Source organism: Myxine glutinosa, chromosome 4 (assembly GCF_964187855.1).
Source record: "Myxine glutinosa chromosome 4, kmMyxGlut1.1, whole genome shotgun sequence".
Taxonomy (NCBI): domain Eukaryota; kingdom Metazoa; phylum Chordata; class Myxini; order Myxiniformes; family Myxinidae; genus Myxine; species Myxine glutinosa.
In genome coordinates this window covers 122547236-122563630 of record NC_136264.1, presented here as the reverse complement: position 1 = coordinate 122563630, position 16395 = coordinate 122547236, and the positions used below count along the sequence as shown (strand labels likewise).

Below are 16395 nucleotides of genomic sequence, written 5' to 3'. Positions count from 1 at the left end.
TCCGGACCCCTTTCAGGGGCGGACCCTCTCAGGGGCCCGCCACTAGCTATGGGCCCTACCTGTCTCACCGCTACCGTGTGGCGCTCGCCCCCACCCACCCCCCCGGGCCAAGGGTCTTGCTGCCTCCCAACAGGCTGCAGCGTCGGCCGCCTGGCTCAGGGTCTGCGGGCGCTACATGGCGAGCTGCTGCCGAAGCTCGGTGTCCGAAAAGGCCTGTATGAAATGGTCCAGCGCCAAGCTCTTCTGGGAGGTCGCAGCCATGTCCGCATGCGCTATTCCCACTGCGCGGCAAATGTCGTACACCAATTCCCCGATGGTCTCTTGGGGTTTTCGTTTACGCACCGCGAGCTGAGCTTTAACAAGCTCGCTCTGCTGCTCCACACCAAATCGATTAATTAAGGCCGAACGGAGATCTGACGGGGTGATAGCACCCGGTGGTAAAGCAGTCAAAACCTCCACCGCCGCGCCGCGCAGTGCTGCCACAAGGTGTATCCCACCTTCCTCTGGCCCCGAAACCGTTACCCCTGCACACATGGTCGAACTGCGCCAGGTACGCCCTCAAGTCGCTCTTGCCGTCGTACGGCGCGAGCGGCACTTTATGGCCACCGGACGTTCGTACCCCGCACGCCGCTCCCTGCGGGATCGACGAGGGGCCGAAGCGTTCGGGTCCCCACAGTGCACCACCCATTGGGGGCTCGCGTGTGCTACCCATCCCACTAAGTGCTACCACCTGGTCGGTGTCGATGCCTGAGCCGCGTCATCACATCTCACTACCCACTCCATACCCTCACACCCAGGCGCACACACGCTTTTCACACACTCCGTACCCGTCTCACCCCTCACAATGGGCCCTTCACAAACGCCTGGGTCTATCCCAACCCACAAGCTTGTCGAGCCTCCCATCGCACCAAACACATTTCCGCAATCATCGCCACTCACCTCGGGGCTTCCCTTCCCACGCTTCTCTTCCAGCACCTGTAAACTTTTTATTTGGTCAGTAAGCATTTCATCCCGGTGCGAACACAAACCTTGCACATATTCCATCACCTCCTCCCTTAATTCATTCCCTGTCTCGCTTCGTCTCTTTTTAATTTCAATCATTCCTTCTTCTACCTCCTCCAGCTTCTGTTTCACCTCCTTTATTTCCCGGTGAGCCCCTGAAATCTCCCCTTCTAAGGCTACCTTGGTCGTCTCTATGTGTGTCCTAATTTATCGTTCCTTCATTCCCATCGTCTCTATTACGTCATCTACCCTCTTCGTCAGTCCCTTGTGCACCATTTTACACTCCCTCTTGGTTGCTACCACTTCCATCTTTAATTATTTTTGCGCCGCCTTCAACCCCCCCGATTACGTCGGTATTCTTACCCACCTGTTCCCGTAATTCCTGTTGTCCCACAGTCAATTTCTCTACTTCCCGAGTCAGTTCTTCTATACCCCCTTGTAGCTCAGCTGTACTCCGCTTCAACTCCCTCTCCACGCGTTTCTCGCACCGCCTCACCTCGTCGCGTACCAATGCCACCTCTTCACTCAGCTTACGCCCAATGTCCTCCCCCATCATTTTCATGTCCCACCTTGATTTGTCCTCCATCTTTTTCATGTCACCCCTTAATTATTCCCCCATCTTTTTCATGTTGCACCTTGTTTCCTCGCTCATCCTTCTCATTTGCACCTCAAAGGATGCATTCATTTGAGTCAAGAACAACTCAATGTTAAAACCCCCTTGCACAGCGGGCCCGGCCTCCACCGCCGCGTGCGAAGCACAGCCATTTTCTCCCCCTCCTGCTGCACCCTCGTCAACTCTCTCTCATCCAACAATTGTTCCTGCTGGTCCTGGGTCATTAATCCATCCACATTCTCTACACCCACCGGTACCTGGTCATCTTGAACTGCCATCGCCCGAATTCAAAAAAAATTGTTTTAAACTAAATCTTACACGCTCGTGTAAGATTTAGTGTACGTACGTACGTACACACACACACACACACACACACACACACACACACACACACACACACACACACACACACACACACGCAGTGTTAGCTTCGTAAAATAACAAAATCGACGTAAAATAGAACACATTATTTGTTTTATATAGGCACAAAATATATTTAAAATAATAAAAAATATTACATTAAAGTGTTTTTTACAACTGTATTAATAAATATGGTGCAATTCCTGGTCAATATTGTTCGCCAAAGACAAATCGTCACAGAACCAATGCATTCAACCTCATGCGAGTTTACTCGAGACACTATAGCTCATACACGTGCACACTATTTTTGCCATTCTGAATTAATCTGATCGCTGCCTGTGATGCCACAGAAACTAATTTCTGAAGAACATCCAAAGATTTAACACATCAATGAAAATTTATAACCTTATTGCCATATTGTCATATAACCACCATCTCTTATCTTCCCCCATCCAAAACCTTGATCTTTTCTACCCCCACTAATTCACCCCAGATCCACCTTGTTTGTAATTCCAACTTCTTTCCTGGTAGTCCTGACAGTGTCCATATGTTTTATGCCTCTCCCACCCCCTTTCCCATGCCTCCCCCCCAAAGCCCTCTCCCTCCCACAGTTCTCTCGATGTCTCCAAGTCTCTCGGTTCCTGCTCTCAAATGTTGTGTTTGTGTCCTTCCCCCTCACTCCCCATCTTGTCTACCGCTCCCGATGCTATTTGTTTTATGTGTCGGTTTGTCGGTTATGTGTCGGTTTGTCTTTCTGTGTGATAAATGTTCGCTCCTTCACGAGCCTCGATCTTGTATACAAAAAAAAAAAAAAAAAAAAAAAAAAAATTCAAAGTAAATGTATTGTTTCAAAATCCCACCGTGTTGCTCTGCCATAATATTTGGAAAAATAAACATTCCAAACTTTAATTTTCATTCTCATCTCACACTGACTCATTTCTTCTTCAATTTGTTTTCCTCTTTCCACTACCACTGACCTGATGCTGCAAGTATGCACCATGGATAAGATAAGAATTTTATTTTGCCAAGTGTAAAAACACAAGGAACACGTCTTGGTGTTGCTCACATGTACATCACAATAAATATTAAGAAAAATATCAAAGCCTCGTTTTGCTTACTGCAAAGTGTGTGCCAAAGAATATGACTATAGGAAATGTGAGTCAGTCGCTTAGATGACCATGTGGGTTGTTTGAAACGTAAATAACTTGTCTGCATCCAAAAGACTAATTATGTATTACCATGTAGTGTCGTGGCCAAAAATATTGGCACCCTTGCACTTTTTTCAAATAATGCACCATTTATTCCAGAAAATTGTTGAAATTAAAAAATCTTTTGGTATCCACATATGTATTTCTTTGGTTTGCAGTGGAACAAAACAAAAAAAGCTGAAAAAATTACTAAATCTTAGCGTATTCCACACAGAAATCCTCAAATGGCCCGGACAATATTATTGGCACCTTTTAGAAGTTGTTAAAAATAATTAGATTTCAAGCAGGTGATTCCCCTCCACTTTGAAATTGAACTCACCTGTGGTGAGTTGCAGGTGCCTGCAATATTTAAAAAACACTCATTCAACAAGTTTGAATGGAGAAAAGGAATCATTCTGCTGTTTTGTGTAACTGTGTACTGCAATGAGCATGGAGAAAAGAAAGAAAACCAGAGAATTGTCTGAGGAGGTCAGACACAAGATTGTAGCCAAGCATGGACAATCTCAAGACTACAAGTCCATCTCCAGAGACCTTGATGATCCTGTGTCCACCGTACGCAATGTTATCAGGAGGTTTAAGGGCCACGGCACTGTAGCCAAACTCCCTATACGTGGCCGCAAGGGAAAACTTGATCGAAGATTGCAGCGAAGGATTGTTCGAATGGTTGAGAAAGCACCTCGATCAACTGCCAAACAGATTAAAGCTGACCTTCAGACACAAGGTACGATAGTTTCAACTCACACCATCTGTCGCCAACTCAATGGAAGGGGGTTCTATCGTAGGAGAACCAAGAGTCTTTTTTGTAAGGCACATCATCTCTATGTTTACATAAAACAAAATGAAGCCTTCCAAAAAAAGAACACCTTCCCTACAGTCAAAGATGGAGGTGGAGGAGGTTCAGTGATGTTTTGGGGTTGCTGTGCTACCTCTGGCACTGGGTGCCTTGAATGCGTGCATGGCATCATTAAATCAGGAGATTACCAAGGCATTTTTGAACGCAATGTTCAACCCAGTGTCAGAAAGCTGGGTCTCCATCAAAGGTCATGGATCTTGCAGAAGGCCAATGACCCCAAACACATTTCAAAAAGCACCCAGGAATGGTTCAGGACAAAACGCTGGACTGTTCTGAAGTGGCCAGCAATAAGTCCAGATCTAAATCCCATTGAACACCTGTGAGGAGATCTGAAAAGAGCAGTTGGGAGAAGGCACCCCACAAATCTGGGAGAACTGGAGCAGTTTGCACAAGAAGAGTGGGACAAATTGCCAGTAGAGAGGTGAAGGAAGCTCATTCATGGCTTTCGGAAGCGCTTGGCTGCAGTTATTTTGTCCAAAGGCTGTGCTACCAAATATTAAGTCGAGGGTGTCAATGCCATTTCTTTTTATTTTCCTGATTTAAAAGGATATATTCATTTCTGAATCAAAAACAAAAATTCTGTAATATTAACAGTGAAATAAAGAATTGTGGAGACCAAACACTTTTGTCAATTTCAATTAGAGAAAATTGAGTCATTTTTTAAAAGTGCAAGGGTGCCAATATTTTTGGCCACGACTGTATATATAGTTGTGTTTACATGAAGCATATTGTTCATGCACCTTACAGAAGTGGCAATTCTTCATCCTTCTATTATACGTAGTGTGTTCAAAAAGTATCCGACCTTTATTTTTCGTGCGTAAAAAAAAAGAAGCTAGGGAGGCGTTGATTTGTGCAGGTATGTAGGCGATCCTAATGCGCACGGGTGAATTTTTTCCCACCTGCAGAAGCTGTCATTCGACGGCAGACCGCCGATGAGTGAGGACATGTAAGTGAGCGCCGTCGGATTTTCGTTTTTGACAAAATGACGGAAAAACTTGAACAACGCTACTGCATCAAATTTTGTGTTTCATCAAACTTGCATCAAAACTGCAGCTTGGTTTCTGGGTCGTACCCATAAACCCAGGACTCATCGCCAGTGATCACTGTGTTGAGGAAGCTGGGATCGCTGTTCACAGTCTCCAGCATGTCCTGTGCGATCTCCAAACGGAGTTGCTTCTGCTCAATCGTTAGCAGCTTTGGTACGAACTTCGCTGAGATTCTCCTGAAGCCCAAATCCTCCTTCATAATGGAATGAACGGTGTTGAATCTTGCGGATCGTTTCCACTTGGGAATCGCCAAGCTTTACACAAAATTTGATGCAGTAGCGTTGTTCAAGTTTTTCCATCATTTTGTCAAAAACGAAAATCCGACGGCGCTCACTTACATGTCCTCACTCATCGGTGGTCTGCCGTCGAATGACAGCTTCTGCAGGTGGGAAAAAATTCACGCGTGCGCATTAGGATCGCCTACATACGTGCACCAATCAACGCCTCCCTAGCTTCTTTTTTTTTACGCACGAAAAATAAAGGTCGGATACTTTTTGAACACAGTAGTAGTTGATCTTGGTATGAAATACGTGCCTTAAACAGAATACAGATCTAAGTGGACATGATCACATTTTTGTAGTATGGTATTTAATATTTGCCCCCTGTGTGATCTTCCAAAGAATGATTAAATCAGAATTGTTGCATGACAACGAGTTATGCTCTGAGCTATTTAATTTCGATTTTAATACCCGAGAAATTTGATGGCCCGTGCTTTGACATCATGCATATTCCTTCCAAAGTCAGTGCTCCAATCCATGGTGCTAACAATGCACAAAGGACTGGACAAAATTGCTGCACTGTTGTTGAAGGATAAATCAAACAGGTGAATTTATATTAAATGTGAAAACAAGCTACAGATTAAATTTACTAGTCAATGACAGCATCACAAATCCTCGCATCAACACAACACAATGAATGAATGAATGATCGTTTTAAGGCCATTTTTTCCCCGCTAGAGCAGGGGTTAGCCTTGCGGGCCCCATGACAATCATGGTTCCCTTTTTGAGGCAATGTTTTTATGGCCGGATGCCCTTCCTGACGCCATCCCTTGGTCACGCTCTTACGATGCACAGGGATACGGTGCACCTATTCTAAACCGGGGTACACACCGGGATCATTCATTCCAGCAAGCTGGTACTCAATTTGCCGACCTCGGAAAGATGACAGGCTGAGTCAACCCCCCTGGCGTTAATTCAGCGATCGACCGGGATTCGAACCCAGGATCCTAGGATCCCAAGCCAGCACCCTAACCGCTAAGCCAACACCAGACAACACCAACAACACAGCACAATCATATTCCTACCCACCATTACTGTACTTGAGTAACAAGGCGATGGTCAGTGGGCAGACGCGGGACTCCACTGAGGCAGTGAATTCAGGGTCTACAGAACAAACCATTGCGAGAGCTTCAAGAGTGAGGGCCAGTGTTTCGGCAGTTGTGCCCGATGCCAATTCAAGCAAGCCCTCAAGCACAGGAGACAGGAATGGTCTCAGTACATCTGCTGCACCTGCCTGCTTCAACTGGTCACAATACCTGTAAGGGCAGAGGATTGTAGAGAAACGGAAAGGATGACCACACCGGCAAAACTCCGAACCAACTACAACTCCCACAACCCCAATCCCCTCCCATTAACAAGCAAATGTGCATGGGCGCATTCACGCACACACTTACACATTAATATCCAGTTGATCACACAAATATTCCATCTATAACATTACAGAAAGAAGGAAAGTTTAGGGGGGTCCGGGGGGGTGGGCGTAATTGGGAAAATTAATTTGGAAGACAAACAAAAAAAAAGAGGAGGAAAGTGAAGAAATGGTTGGGAAGAGATAAAGGTAGTCTTGCTTACTCTGTAAAGTTCAATCAGTAATACTGAAAGTATTGTGAGATTTCCAGAAATTTTAGCACCCTTTTCAGTAATTTATCATGCAATAATCTTCATGCAAACCTTTGCTAACCATGGTTTCACAATGCCAACCTATGTCACATTCCCAAAGACAAGAGCAGCTCCGCTGACTACTACGTCACAGGGTATGAACGTTTTCATTTAAGAATTCAAAAAAGCATAATTTTTACCATTACATACTGAAAATTATATATCGATTAATGAAATGATTTTTTTTTTTTTTTTTTAAATAATAAGACCGAAAGTCTAACAGCGGCGTAGCCGGGCTTGTAAAATATCATAAACCACAAACACACATGATTAGCTTTTTAAACAGTCACTATATGCTATTTATAACATTAAACAAAGAAATTTGGAGGAATCCAGACATCGGTGAGGTAAGTTTTACTTAAGTAACTGAGGGAAGATCTACTGTAATCTAGATTATACCCCACAAGGGATGGATACGTACCGTTTTGTTGGAAGAGACGTAACGCCGATGCTTTTTGATATTTGATGGTCATTTTAACAATTGGTTTGTTTGTGTTTCACACTGAATGAAAAACGTGAAGGTAGAGCATGGCTATTGTGATATATGACAGGTTCGACGATATGTTCGGCATGAACGGCATATAAATCAAAATGGCAGTGTGTGGAGAGTCTGCCGCCATAATGACATCAGACGTAATCACATCACCCTGTCATGTGACCAGATCCTCAGCTCTGATTGGTATACGTTTGAGGGGACATACATACATACATACATACATACATACATACATACATACATACATACAGACGGACAAACACTGTTCTAGACGGCTTTGCCCTATGCGCTACGCCGTAAAAATATACAACATAATATATTTCCGGAATGACCACTACACAGGCACAGTACTGCTGACAAATGTACCACAAGTATGATAAATGGGTTTTCAATAGGCTTGAGAGCATTTTCATTGCAAAACATAAATTTGAGTGTATTTAAACTTCGGAATAGAGTTTTTTATATAAATTTTACCACCAATTACAGGTGCCAAAATCTGCCTTCTTCAAATTTCTGTACTAACATCCAATTTCTGTAACTCTTTTGGGCTCTGTTTGGAATACTGAAACGTGAGCACAATTTGTGTAGAAATATCGGATAGCCTGTAAAGATAGGCAAGTCTGGTACAAGGCATATTAAATCATATGTCAACTTTTGCATCAAAAATGAATTTTGTGAAGCAGTTTCATTATCATATGATGAAACAAGCAATCTCAAAAATTAAGGAATTAAAAGATGCAATTTGAAAGTATCCAATGTCATGTGGGGGCCTCGAGATATCACATCTGGACCAGCTGGGTGTGTTTCTGTCACTTTCACATCATTGTATATTTAAATGGCCTCTGATTTCCCAAGTTTTATTCATTTTAGAAATCCAGTACATTTCCCAAATTCTTCGCGATGGATCAGCTCTTTTGTATTTACAAGCAATAATCACTCCCACCGGGAGCGAAATAATACCCCCCCCCCCCCCACCCCCTTCCCTGCTCGAGATTCAACGTATACAGGTGAAAATCACAAGTCGATGGATCGGTGCTGGAGTAAGGGGAGAGATATTTTGTGCCCTTGGCCTGAACCCTGGGTACCCTGACGAAGTATGCAAAAATTTGGTGGAGATTATGCTAGCAGTTTTTTATTCCATAATGATCAGACGTGCCTACATACATACATATGTACATACATACTGTATACATACACTTGGGGAAAAATGCCAGGGGCATAGAAACGGCCCCTTGATATGCTATGTGCCATGTGTGAAACTATAGAAAAGAAGGGACATTCCATGGCTTGTGGAAAATGCCAGACGATAGAAAATAAGGGACATTCAAAAAAATATCGTGTGCATGCTGTACTACCGTTGTGTTCTTAAGAGGAACCAAGTAATGCTCTAGAAAAGTTCATATAAAGGGGCAACAATTTGATTCATACATCTGTATGAAGAAGTAAATGCATTTCAAACCATATATATATATATATATATATATATTTTATATATGGCGCCCCTTCATATGAATTTTTATTTAAATGAAAGCAGTAAATTCAAACGTCGTTTCAGTCATGCAAACATACATATAATTAACTTATTTAAACATTATGCATATTGAAAATGTATCAAATTCTCAAAAAATTCCCTTTATTGTTATTTCTGCAAAATATAACAGGCTACAACAATAAAAACTCAGCAGCAATATAGTTATATTTAAAAGGAGGAACCATAATAAAACACTGATGAAGGATCCGTTATCGTAAACAATGAACTTTAGACAAATTACTGGTGGATTCAAAACACGTCTTACAAACAACGACAAAACAAAAGCATAGCAATCAGCGAGCGAAATTTGACGAGTGAATGTAGCGAACCAAATCGTACCCCCAGATGGCACGCACAGCGGAAATGCGAACTGAAGGAGGCTGCGACGAGTGCAGCCCCCCCACCGTCGCTTCCAAGAAGCGTTGTACCAGCTCCGAACTCATGACCCCAGTGAACCGAGATGCAGCCCAAAGTGCACGGCCCAGGAGAAATGGCAGGGCTGCACAAAAGGAGGAGAATTTGTGCATGAGATGGGAAGTTAAAAAGAAAAATTAGGTGTTCTTTTCACGTTTCTAGTCTGACGCTTCCGTAATAAAGAGATGGGATTTTCCAACAAAGGTATTCATGAGGTTATGTACACAGGCAGAATACCTGGCGTATTGAGAGCAGAGAGCACAACACCAGAGAGGAAGGGGTCGAGCTCAAACTGTGCCTTGCCACTGCGCACAGCGTCAAGTAGAGATCCCTTCATAGAGCCAAGAGCCAGCATACACGCCTCATGCACCTTCCACCTGACACAAGGGATGAATGGGGACTTGTCCTTACAGCAATGATTTTTATTTAAGTTATCCAAGAATTAGGCAGAATCTTGCATATGGATTATTACGTGAGCGACAAGAACACAAGGAGATATGAGTGTACTTTTACATAAATTAAAAGGATTACCAAAATAGTTATGTCACGGGCTTGAAAACTCAAGTGAAAGTTATAGGTGATCACAAAATTACATATAAAAAGTCTCATCCTTTACTGATGCGTCTGATAAATATGGGCTGGCAGGAAAGCCGAGCGGTACGTGCATTCCCCTCTGTCTGATGATGATGATGTCGAGTCTCCTTGGGCAATGATGACGTGTTTACCATCATATTGCCTTTCTATGGCTGGTACACACAAGTAAGTGTGTGGTATAGACGAGGGGTTGCCACTCCTCTCCAAAGACACAAACGTATCTAGCCAGGGTTTGAATCTCGGCCCAGCTATAAAAACTGTCATCCCGGTGTTTCACATGCAGGAAGAGGAGATAGAGGTTAAACTGGTGTCAAATATCCCAGTTTGTGGACATCCAAGATCCCACGATGTCCTTCAAAAGAGTCGGAGAGTTATTGCCAGCATCCTGAATAAATCACAAATACATGCCCTGACTGATTGCTGGGAAGGCAATTGCAAACCACCCAGCATTACCCATCCTAATAATGCTTCAGCAGCAGTAATGCTCTGCAAAGAGTATGGTACATCACATAATCTCTGATAAATATCAAGTTTCTCACAGGATTTGTTTTGTTTCAGGAATGAAAACAACAGCACTCTATGTACCAAGGATACAGCTGTGGCAAAAAGCATCCGCAACGAGGATATGCAAACTCTTAGTAATGTCATGGTGATGCAGAAGAGGAAAATGCAGATGAAATTCACGATGCAATTTTGTAAATTCTTCACAACACTTGTCTGCAATCAAAAAACCATTCATGAATGGGTATCATCCTCTCTGGGAAGAGAATAATAAAAGCGAAAAACCACAAGACACCTTTCAGGCCGACCTTTCACCAGATGAGGAGGACAATGTTGTCATTATGAACGAAGCCTTACTTCAAAAGATTAGTGTAACACAATTAAAGAATGTGCAAAATAGCTGGGAATACCCAGTTTAAAAGTGCATCGCACTGTTCCCGAGAGTTTGGGAAGAAGAAGGGTGACAGAAAAACGGGTGGCACACATCCTCACAGCAGATGCTGGACATGCTTGCTGTAAACAGAATCTTCGGTGTTTTCGTTGGAACGACATTTTCTTGGAGCACATCATTGCTGAAGACGAAGCTTGGTGCTACAACTTGGAGCCAGAACTAGTGTTTTGTTCAGTGGAGTGGAAAGGGTGAACTTCTCAGTGTCTGAAAAAAGACCAAATCGCCAAAAAGAGAGCATCAATGGTGCTTCACTGCATTGTTTTTTTTACGGCGTAGCCCATAGTGCAAAGCCGTCAAGAACAGCATTTGTCCATCCATATGTATGTATGTATGTCCGCTCAAACGTATACCAATCAGAGCTGAGGATCTGGTCACATGACAGGGTGATGTGATTACGTCTGATGTCATTATGGGAGTACGGAGGCCAACTCTCCACACTCCGGCATTTTGATTCCAATTTCGTTCAGGCTGAACATATTGTCGAACCTGTCATATATCACAATCACCATGCTCTACCTTCACGTTTTTCATTCAGTGTGAAACACAAACAAATCGATTGTTAAAATGACCATCAAATATCGAAACCATTGGTGTTACGTCTCTTCCAACAAAACGGTACGTATAGGCCTTAGGTTTCATGCCTCACCTTCGGGCCGCTTCGGACAAATTAAGCACAGGTTTCTTAATACAGTAGTGTATCGTTTCAGGAGTATCATTTTCGAAATAGTAATACTAATTGTATAGTAAATATGACCATAACACTTTAATCCCAATGTCGTGAATACAAGGTTGATGGATTGAAGCGGTGTATGCTTCATGAATCAATGATAAGCGGTGTACGGTACTAACAACCGCAGAAGTAAGGAATTCGCCTCGGTTTTTTGATAGCATGTTATTAACAACCCTTGTGGGGTATATAGATTACAGTAGATCTTCCTTCAGTTCTGTAAGTAAAACTTACCTCACGGATGTCGGGATTCCTCCAAATTTCTTTGTTTAATGTTATAAACCACATTAGCGACTGTTTAAAAAGCTAATCATATGTGTTTAGGGGTTTATAATATTTTACAAGACCGGCTACGCCACTGTTAGACTTTTGGTCTTGTTTTATTACAACCACAATGGAATTTTGCTAATTGGGCAGTCGCAGAGGGTGAACAGGAAATCGAGAGTACAAAAACAGGGTTTTGTGTCATCATCCATGACCAGCAGTGTGTACATAGTGCCAGGCTCTTCTGAACTTCCAGGAAGTGCTGTACTAACTCCATGCTCAATCTCCTCCACGGCAATGGAAACCATGATGATGGTTAAACTGGTGGTCAACGAATAAATAGCAATGGCATACTGTCAAGAGAGCAAAATGATTTTCTCCACGGGACAGCGGCGTAAACTATTAAGAAAGTGCGAGATAAATCAAAGTAAGATTTAAGGGTTCTTCCCACCGTTTAGAGGCCATTTTTCCCCGCAAAGCGGGGGTTGGCCTTTTTGGGGACCGTGGTTGTTGTTTTTTTTTTTTTTTTTTTGGTCCCCTTTTTGAAGCAATGTTTTACGGCCGGATGCCCTTCCTGCCGCCAACCCTGTTTGTCGCCTTTTTTTTTTTTACGATAAACAGGGAAGGGTTTAAGGGTTCTTCAAAGATACCAATTTAAAACGTACTTATGACTTGCATGGATTCAAAAGCCTTCATTTGATAATTGGAAGGGAAATTGAACAAAATGAGACGAAGAACAACCACATTTGCAAAAAATTCGACGAAGAAACCCAAGATGTCAGCAATTCAAATGTCACAAGTGAAAACTAGAAGGGCACTAGGTAGAGGGCATACCTCCACCAAGCTGAACAGCTTACGTTTTGTGTCCCACTGATAGGCCAGATCTGGATTCGCACCTGAACCAAAATCTAATCACTTTTTCTTGTCATCTCACAAAAGTCATCCACAACTTTTTGAAATAGCAAGCTATATATTGTTTTTAGCTCTATCACTCAATGCTGAAGAATCATGATAAAAATTCTCTGATGTGGATCTGGATTGGAAACTTCAGCAAAATTTAATAATTTCTCCTTGTCACACATCCAACCATTCCACCAAGTTTTGTCTTGTCCAAAACTTTTAAAAATATCATATTATATATCGCTTTTAGACCTCTCTCTCAATGGTGAAGAATCACTTGAAATATATATAAAAATTATCGTATCCGAATCCATATTCAGATGTTCACCAAAATCGATTTGATTTGTCCTTGTCACACACACAACTTGTCCACCAAGTTTCGTCCGAATCCGTCAATAACCTTTTGAGATGTGCTATATATCGGTTTTAGCCCTATCGCTCAATGGTGATGAATCACTTTAAAATTTTATGATCTGGATCCGGATTTGAATATTCTGCAAAATTGAATAAGCCGTCCTTGTCACACACCAAATCTGTCCACCAAGTTTTGTCCGAATTTGTCCAAAACTTTTTGAGATATCGTGGTATATAATCGCTTTTTGCCGCATCTCTCAATGGTGAAGAATCGCTTAAAAAATTATCAGATCCAGATCCGGATATTCACCAAAATCTAATCAATTCGTCCTCGTCACATACCCAACCTTTCCAGAGGATTTTGTCTAAATCCGCCCATAATGGGCCAGATTATCCTGTTCACAAACAAAGCAAAGAGACAGACAGACAAGCAGAGGTGCGAACACAACCTTCATCCAATATTGGTGGTGGAGGAAATAAATTAAATGTGGCAAAAGAGAAACTCGTTTGGCTAAACATTTGGAAACTATTTGTTATACAAATAAATTCCCAGTGGAACTCCCGCTTCTACATGGGATTTGAACCTGATATGCTTCATCATGAACTGTGTGTTCAGATAACTTCAAACAGACCAAGCACATGCATATCTGCTTAAATGTTTTCACAAATGAAAGAGCATGCAAGGATAAACAGCCAGTTATTCAAATACTAAACCATGTCGTGATATTTCCCATTTCACCAAAATAATCTATTTAACAGAAGTGGGACTATGTATTGAAAAATAGCTGATTCTTTTCATCTTAATTCCTTAGCATTGTTCAATGTAAAATGGTCGAGAGAGTGTACGAAAAAGACATGGATTTAAAATGTCAAGAAAGATATGGAATGTTTTGGTTTGCATGAAACTGATGAAATGGATAGATCCGTATGGCGAAATGCCATCATTCCCCCAACCCCTGCAATCAGTTTGGCGTTGTAGTCTTCTGCTTCTTCAAAGTAAATCTCCCCCATGAATAGCACACATTTGCCTGGATGTTTCTCCATTTTAAACTCTCGTCCTCTCCACATGTCCGGGCCCCAAGTTCGAGCTGCCTGGATTGTGGTTAAAAATAAAAATGACAAGCATTTTTTCCTAAACATCTCAGCAAGAAAACAAACACATAACAAGAAGACGTCATGCAGAGCACGATACTTGCAAAATCAATCCCCCCCCTCCCAAAAAGGTTGCAATTGAGCCAGCAAATTGTCCATTTCATAAAGATCAAAATTGACAATCTTGATCAAAGCTCGGGTCAATAGGATGAAAAGTGATGATTTTTCAGATGAAAACTGATGATTTTAGAAGTTTTACCTAGAGTTGACCTTTGACCTTTTGACCTCAAACAGTTCGTTTCCCAATTTAGTGACTCAATATACATATGCTGTTCAATTTTCAAGTCAATTGGATTTAAAATGCCGATTTTAGAAATTTGACCTCCAGATGACCTTTGACCTCAAAATCAATAGGCTTCTCAATTGTGACAACCTCTACAATTTGGTGAAGTTTTGTGAAGATCGGTTGAAAATTGTGACCTGTAGGTGACAGACAGACGGACATAATCATGCACAAGACCAACCAATATACTTGAAAAATCTTTGATTTTGCAAGTAATAAAGCAAAGCATAGAACGGCACTCGGTAGAGCGCATACCTACGCCAGGCTGAACACTTTATGTTTTGTATCCCAATGATATGCCGGTCTGGATTCAAACCTTAACCAAAATCTAATCAGCTTGTTCTTGTCACTTAACCAACTCATCCACCAAGTTTTGTAATAAGTTATCCACAACTTCTTGAAATATCGTTATATATCGTTCTTGGCACTATCACTCAATGGTGAAGAAGAATCACATGAATTTTTTTTTTTAATTCTCGTATCCAGATACGGATTTTCACCAAAATTGAAACAATTCTGTCAAGGCCGACTCACACCCTAAACTATCCACAACTTTTTGAGATATCGTGCTATATATATATATATTTTTGCCATATCTCTTTTTGAGATATCCTGTTCACAGACAAACAGGCAAACGAACAGACAAACAGACAGAGGTGAAAACATAAACTCCATCCACCTTCGGTGGTGCAGGTAATTAATCAAGTTGCACCAAGAGCAAAATAAGTTTCATAAAGTGGGTAACAGCAAGCCATGGAGAGGGATCATTTCCATTGCCATTATTAAATGGCAAAGCTGTGTGCGCTTTCAGCAGGCCGGCTGCCATGCGACTAGATGTATAGTTTCCTCCAGGGAACAAAAACTAGCAGCAACAAAATTGTTTTTCAAGTCAAGTGAAGGCGAGATTCAAACAAAGTACATCATTATCGTATCAGTACAATTACCGCTAATACTTAGAGCAAGCAGGTAGTTTGAATGAAGACAAACCAATAGCTTTCTCCCAGAGATAAGAACAAGGACAGAATGTAGAAGTATAGAGATCGAGCTTTAATTTTTATTGCCCCAAAAGGGGATGGGGAAAGGTGGGGTACTCTTTCAAATGCTGCCAGCATTCATTAATGACTGGCAAATTAATAACCCAAGAGGACAAGAATAGCCAAAATGCAACTAATAAAATAAATTAAAATAAAATTAAAATGTCACCACACCATCCAGTATCGCCTCGAGTCTTGGCTTGTTCGGCCTCCTGCAGATGCCTGGTGGCAGCTGCTGCCAGCGCCACCGCGCTCTCATTGGGAAACTCTGAGCCAACTGCCTGTCACAGCACAAGAATCATACCAAAGCCACTTAACACAAGCACACCATGATGTGAAGCACAAGAAAATCAGGGGTGATGTCTGGGTTAACGACTCAGACATCAACAAGACAAGTAGCTGCTGAATACAAGTTAGCCCTGAGGTTGAGCATTTAAAGAAATAAACAAAATAAATAGATAAATAAATAAGAGGTGACCTTACAAGCAGCAAATCAAGAGCAGAGATGCGCACGGAATAGGAAAACGTATCATCATCCTCATCTTCCACAAACTGGTCTGGGTTTGCTGTCCAGGCCTTGACCTGGAACGATGTTGAAGAAAAAAACACATAATGATGACATAGAAAGGACGCAGATATTACGACTGACAGACTAATGGTCTCACAAGGAAACGT

At 42.1% G+C, this 16395-nt stretch overlaps 1 protein-coding gene across 1 annotated transcript in view; it reads right to left on the bottom strand.

Moving 5' to 3' along the window:
• The window catches only part of IPO9 (importin 9), a 183373-nt gene that overhangs the window by 98401 nt on the left and 68577 nt on the right, over nt 1-16395 (bottom strand). The window contains 5 exon segments of the mRNA XM_078776372.1: nt 6390-6616; nt 9386-9545; nt 9698-9837; nt 15895-16001; nt 16204-16302. Coding sequence (XP_078632498.1) covers nt 6390-6616; nt 9386-9545; nt 9698-9837; nt 15895-16001; nt 16204-16302 — 733 coding nt within the window.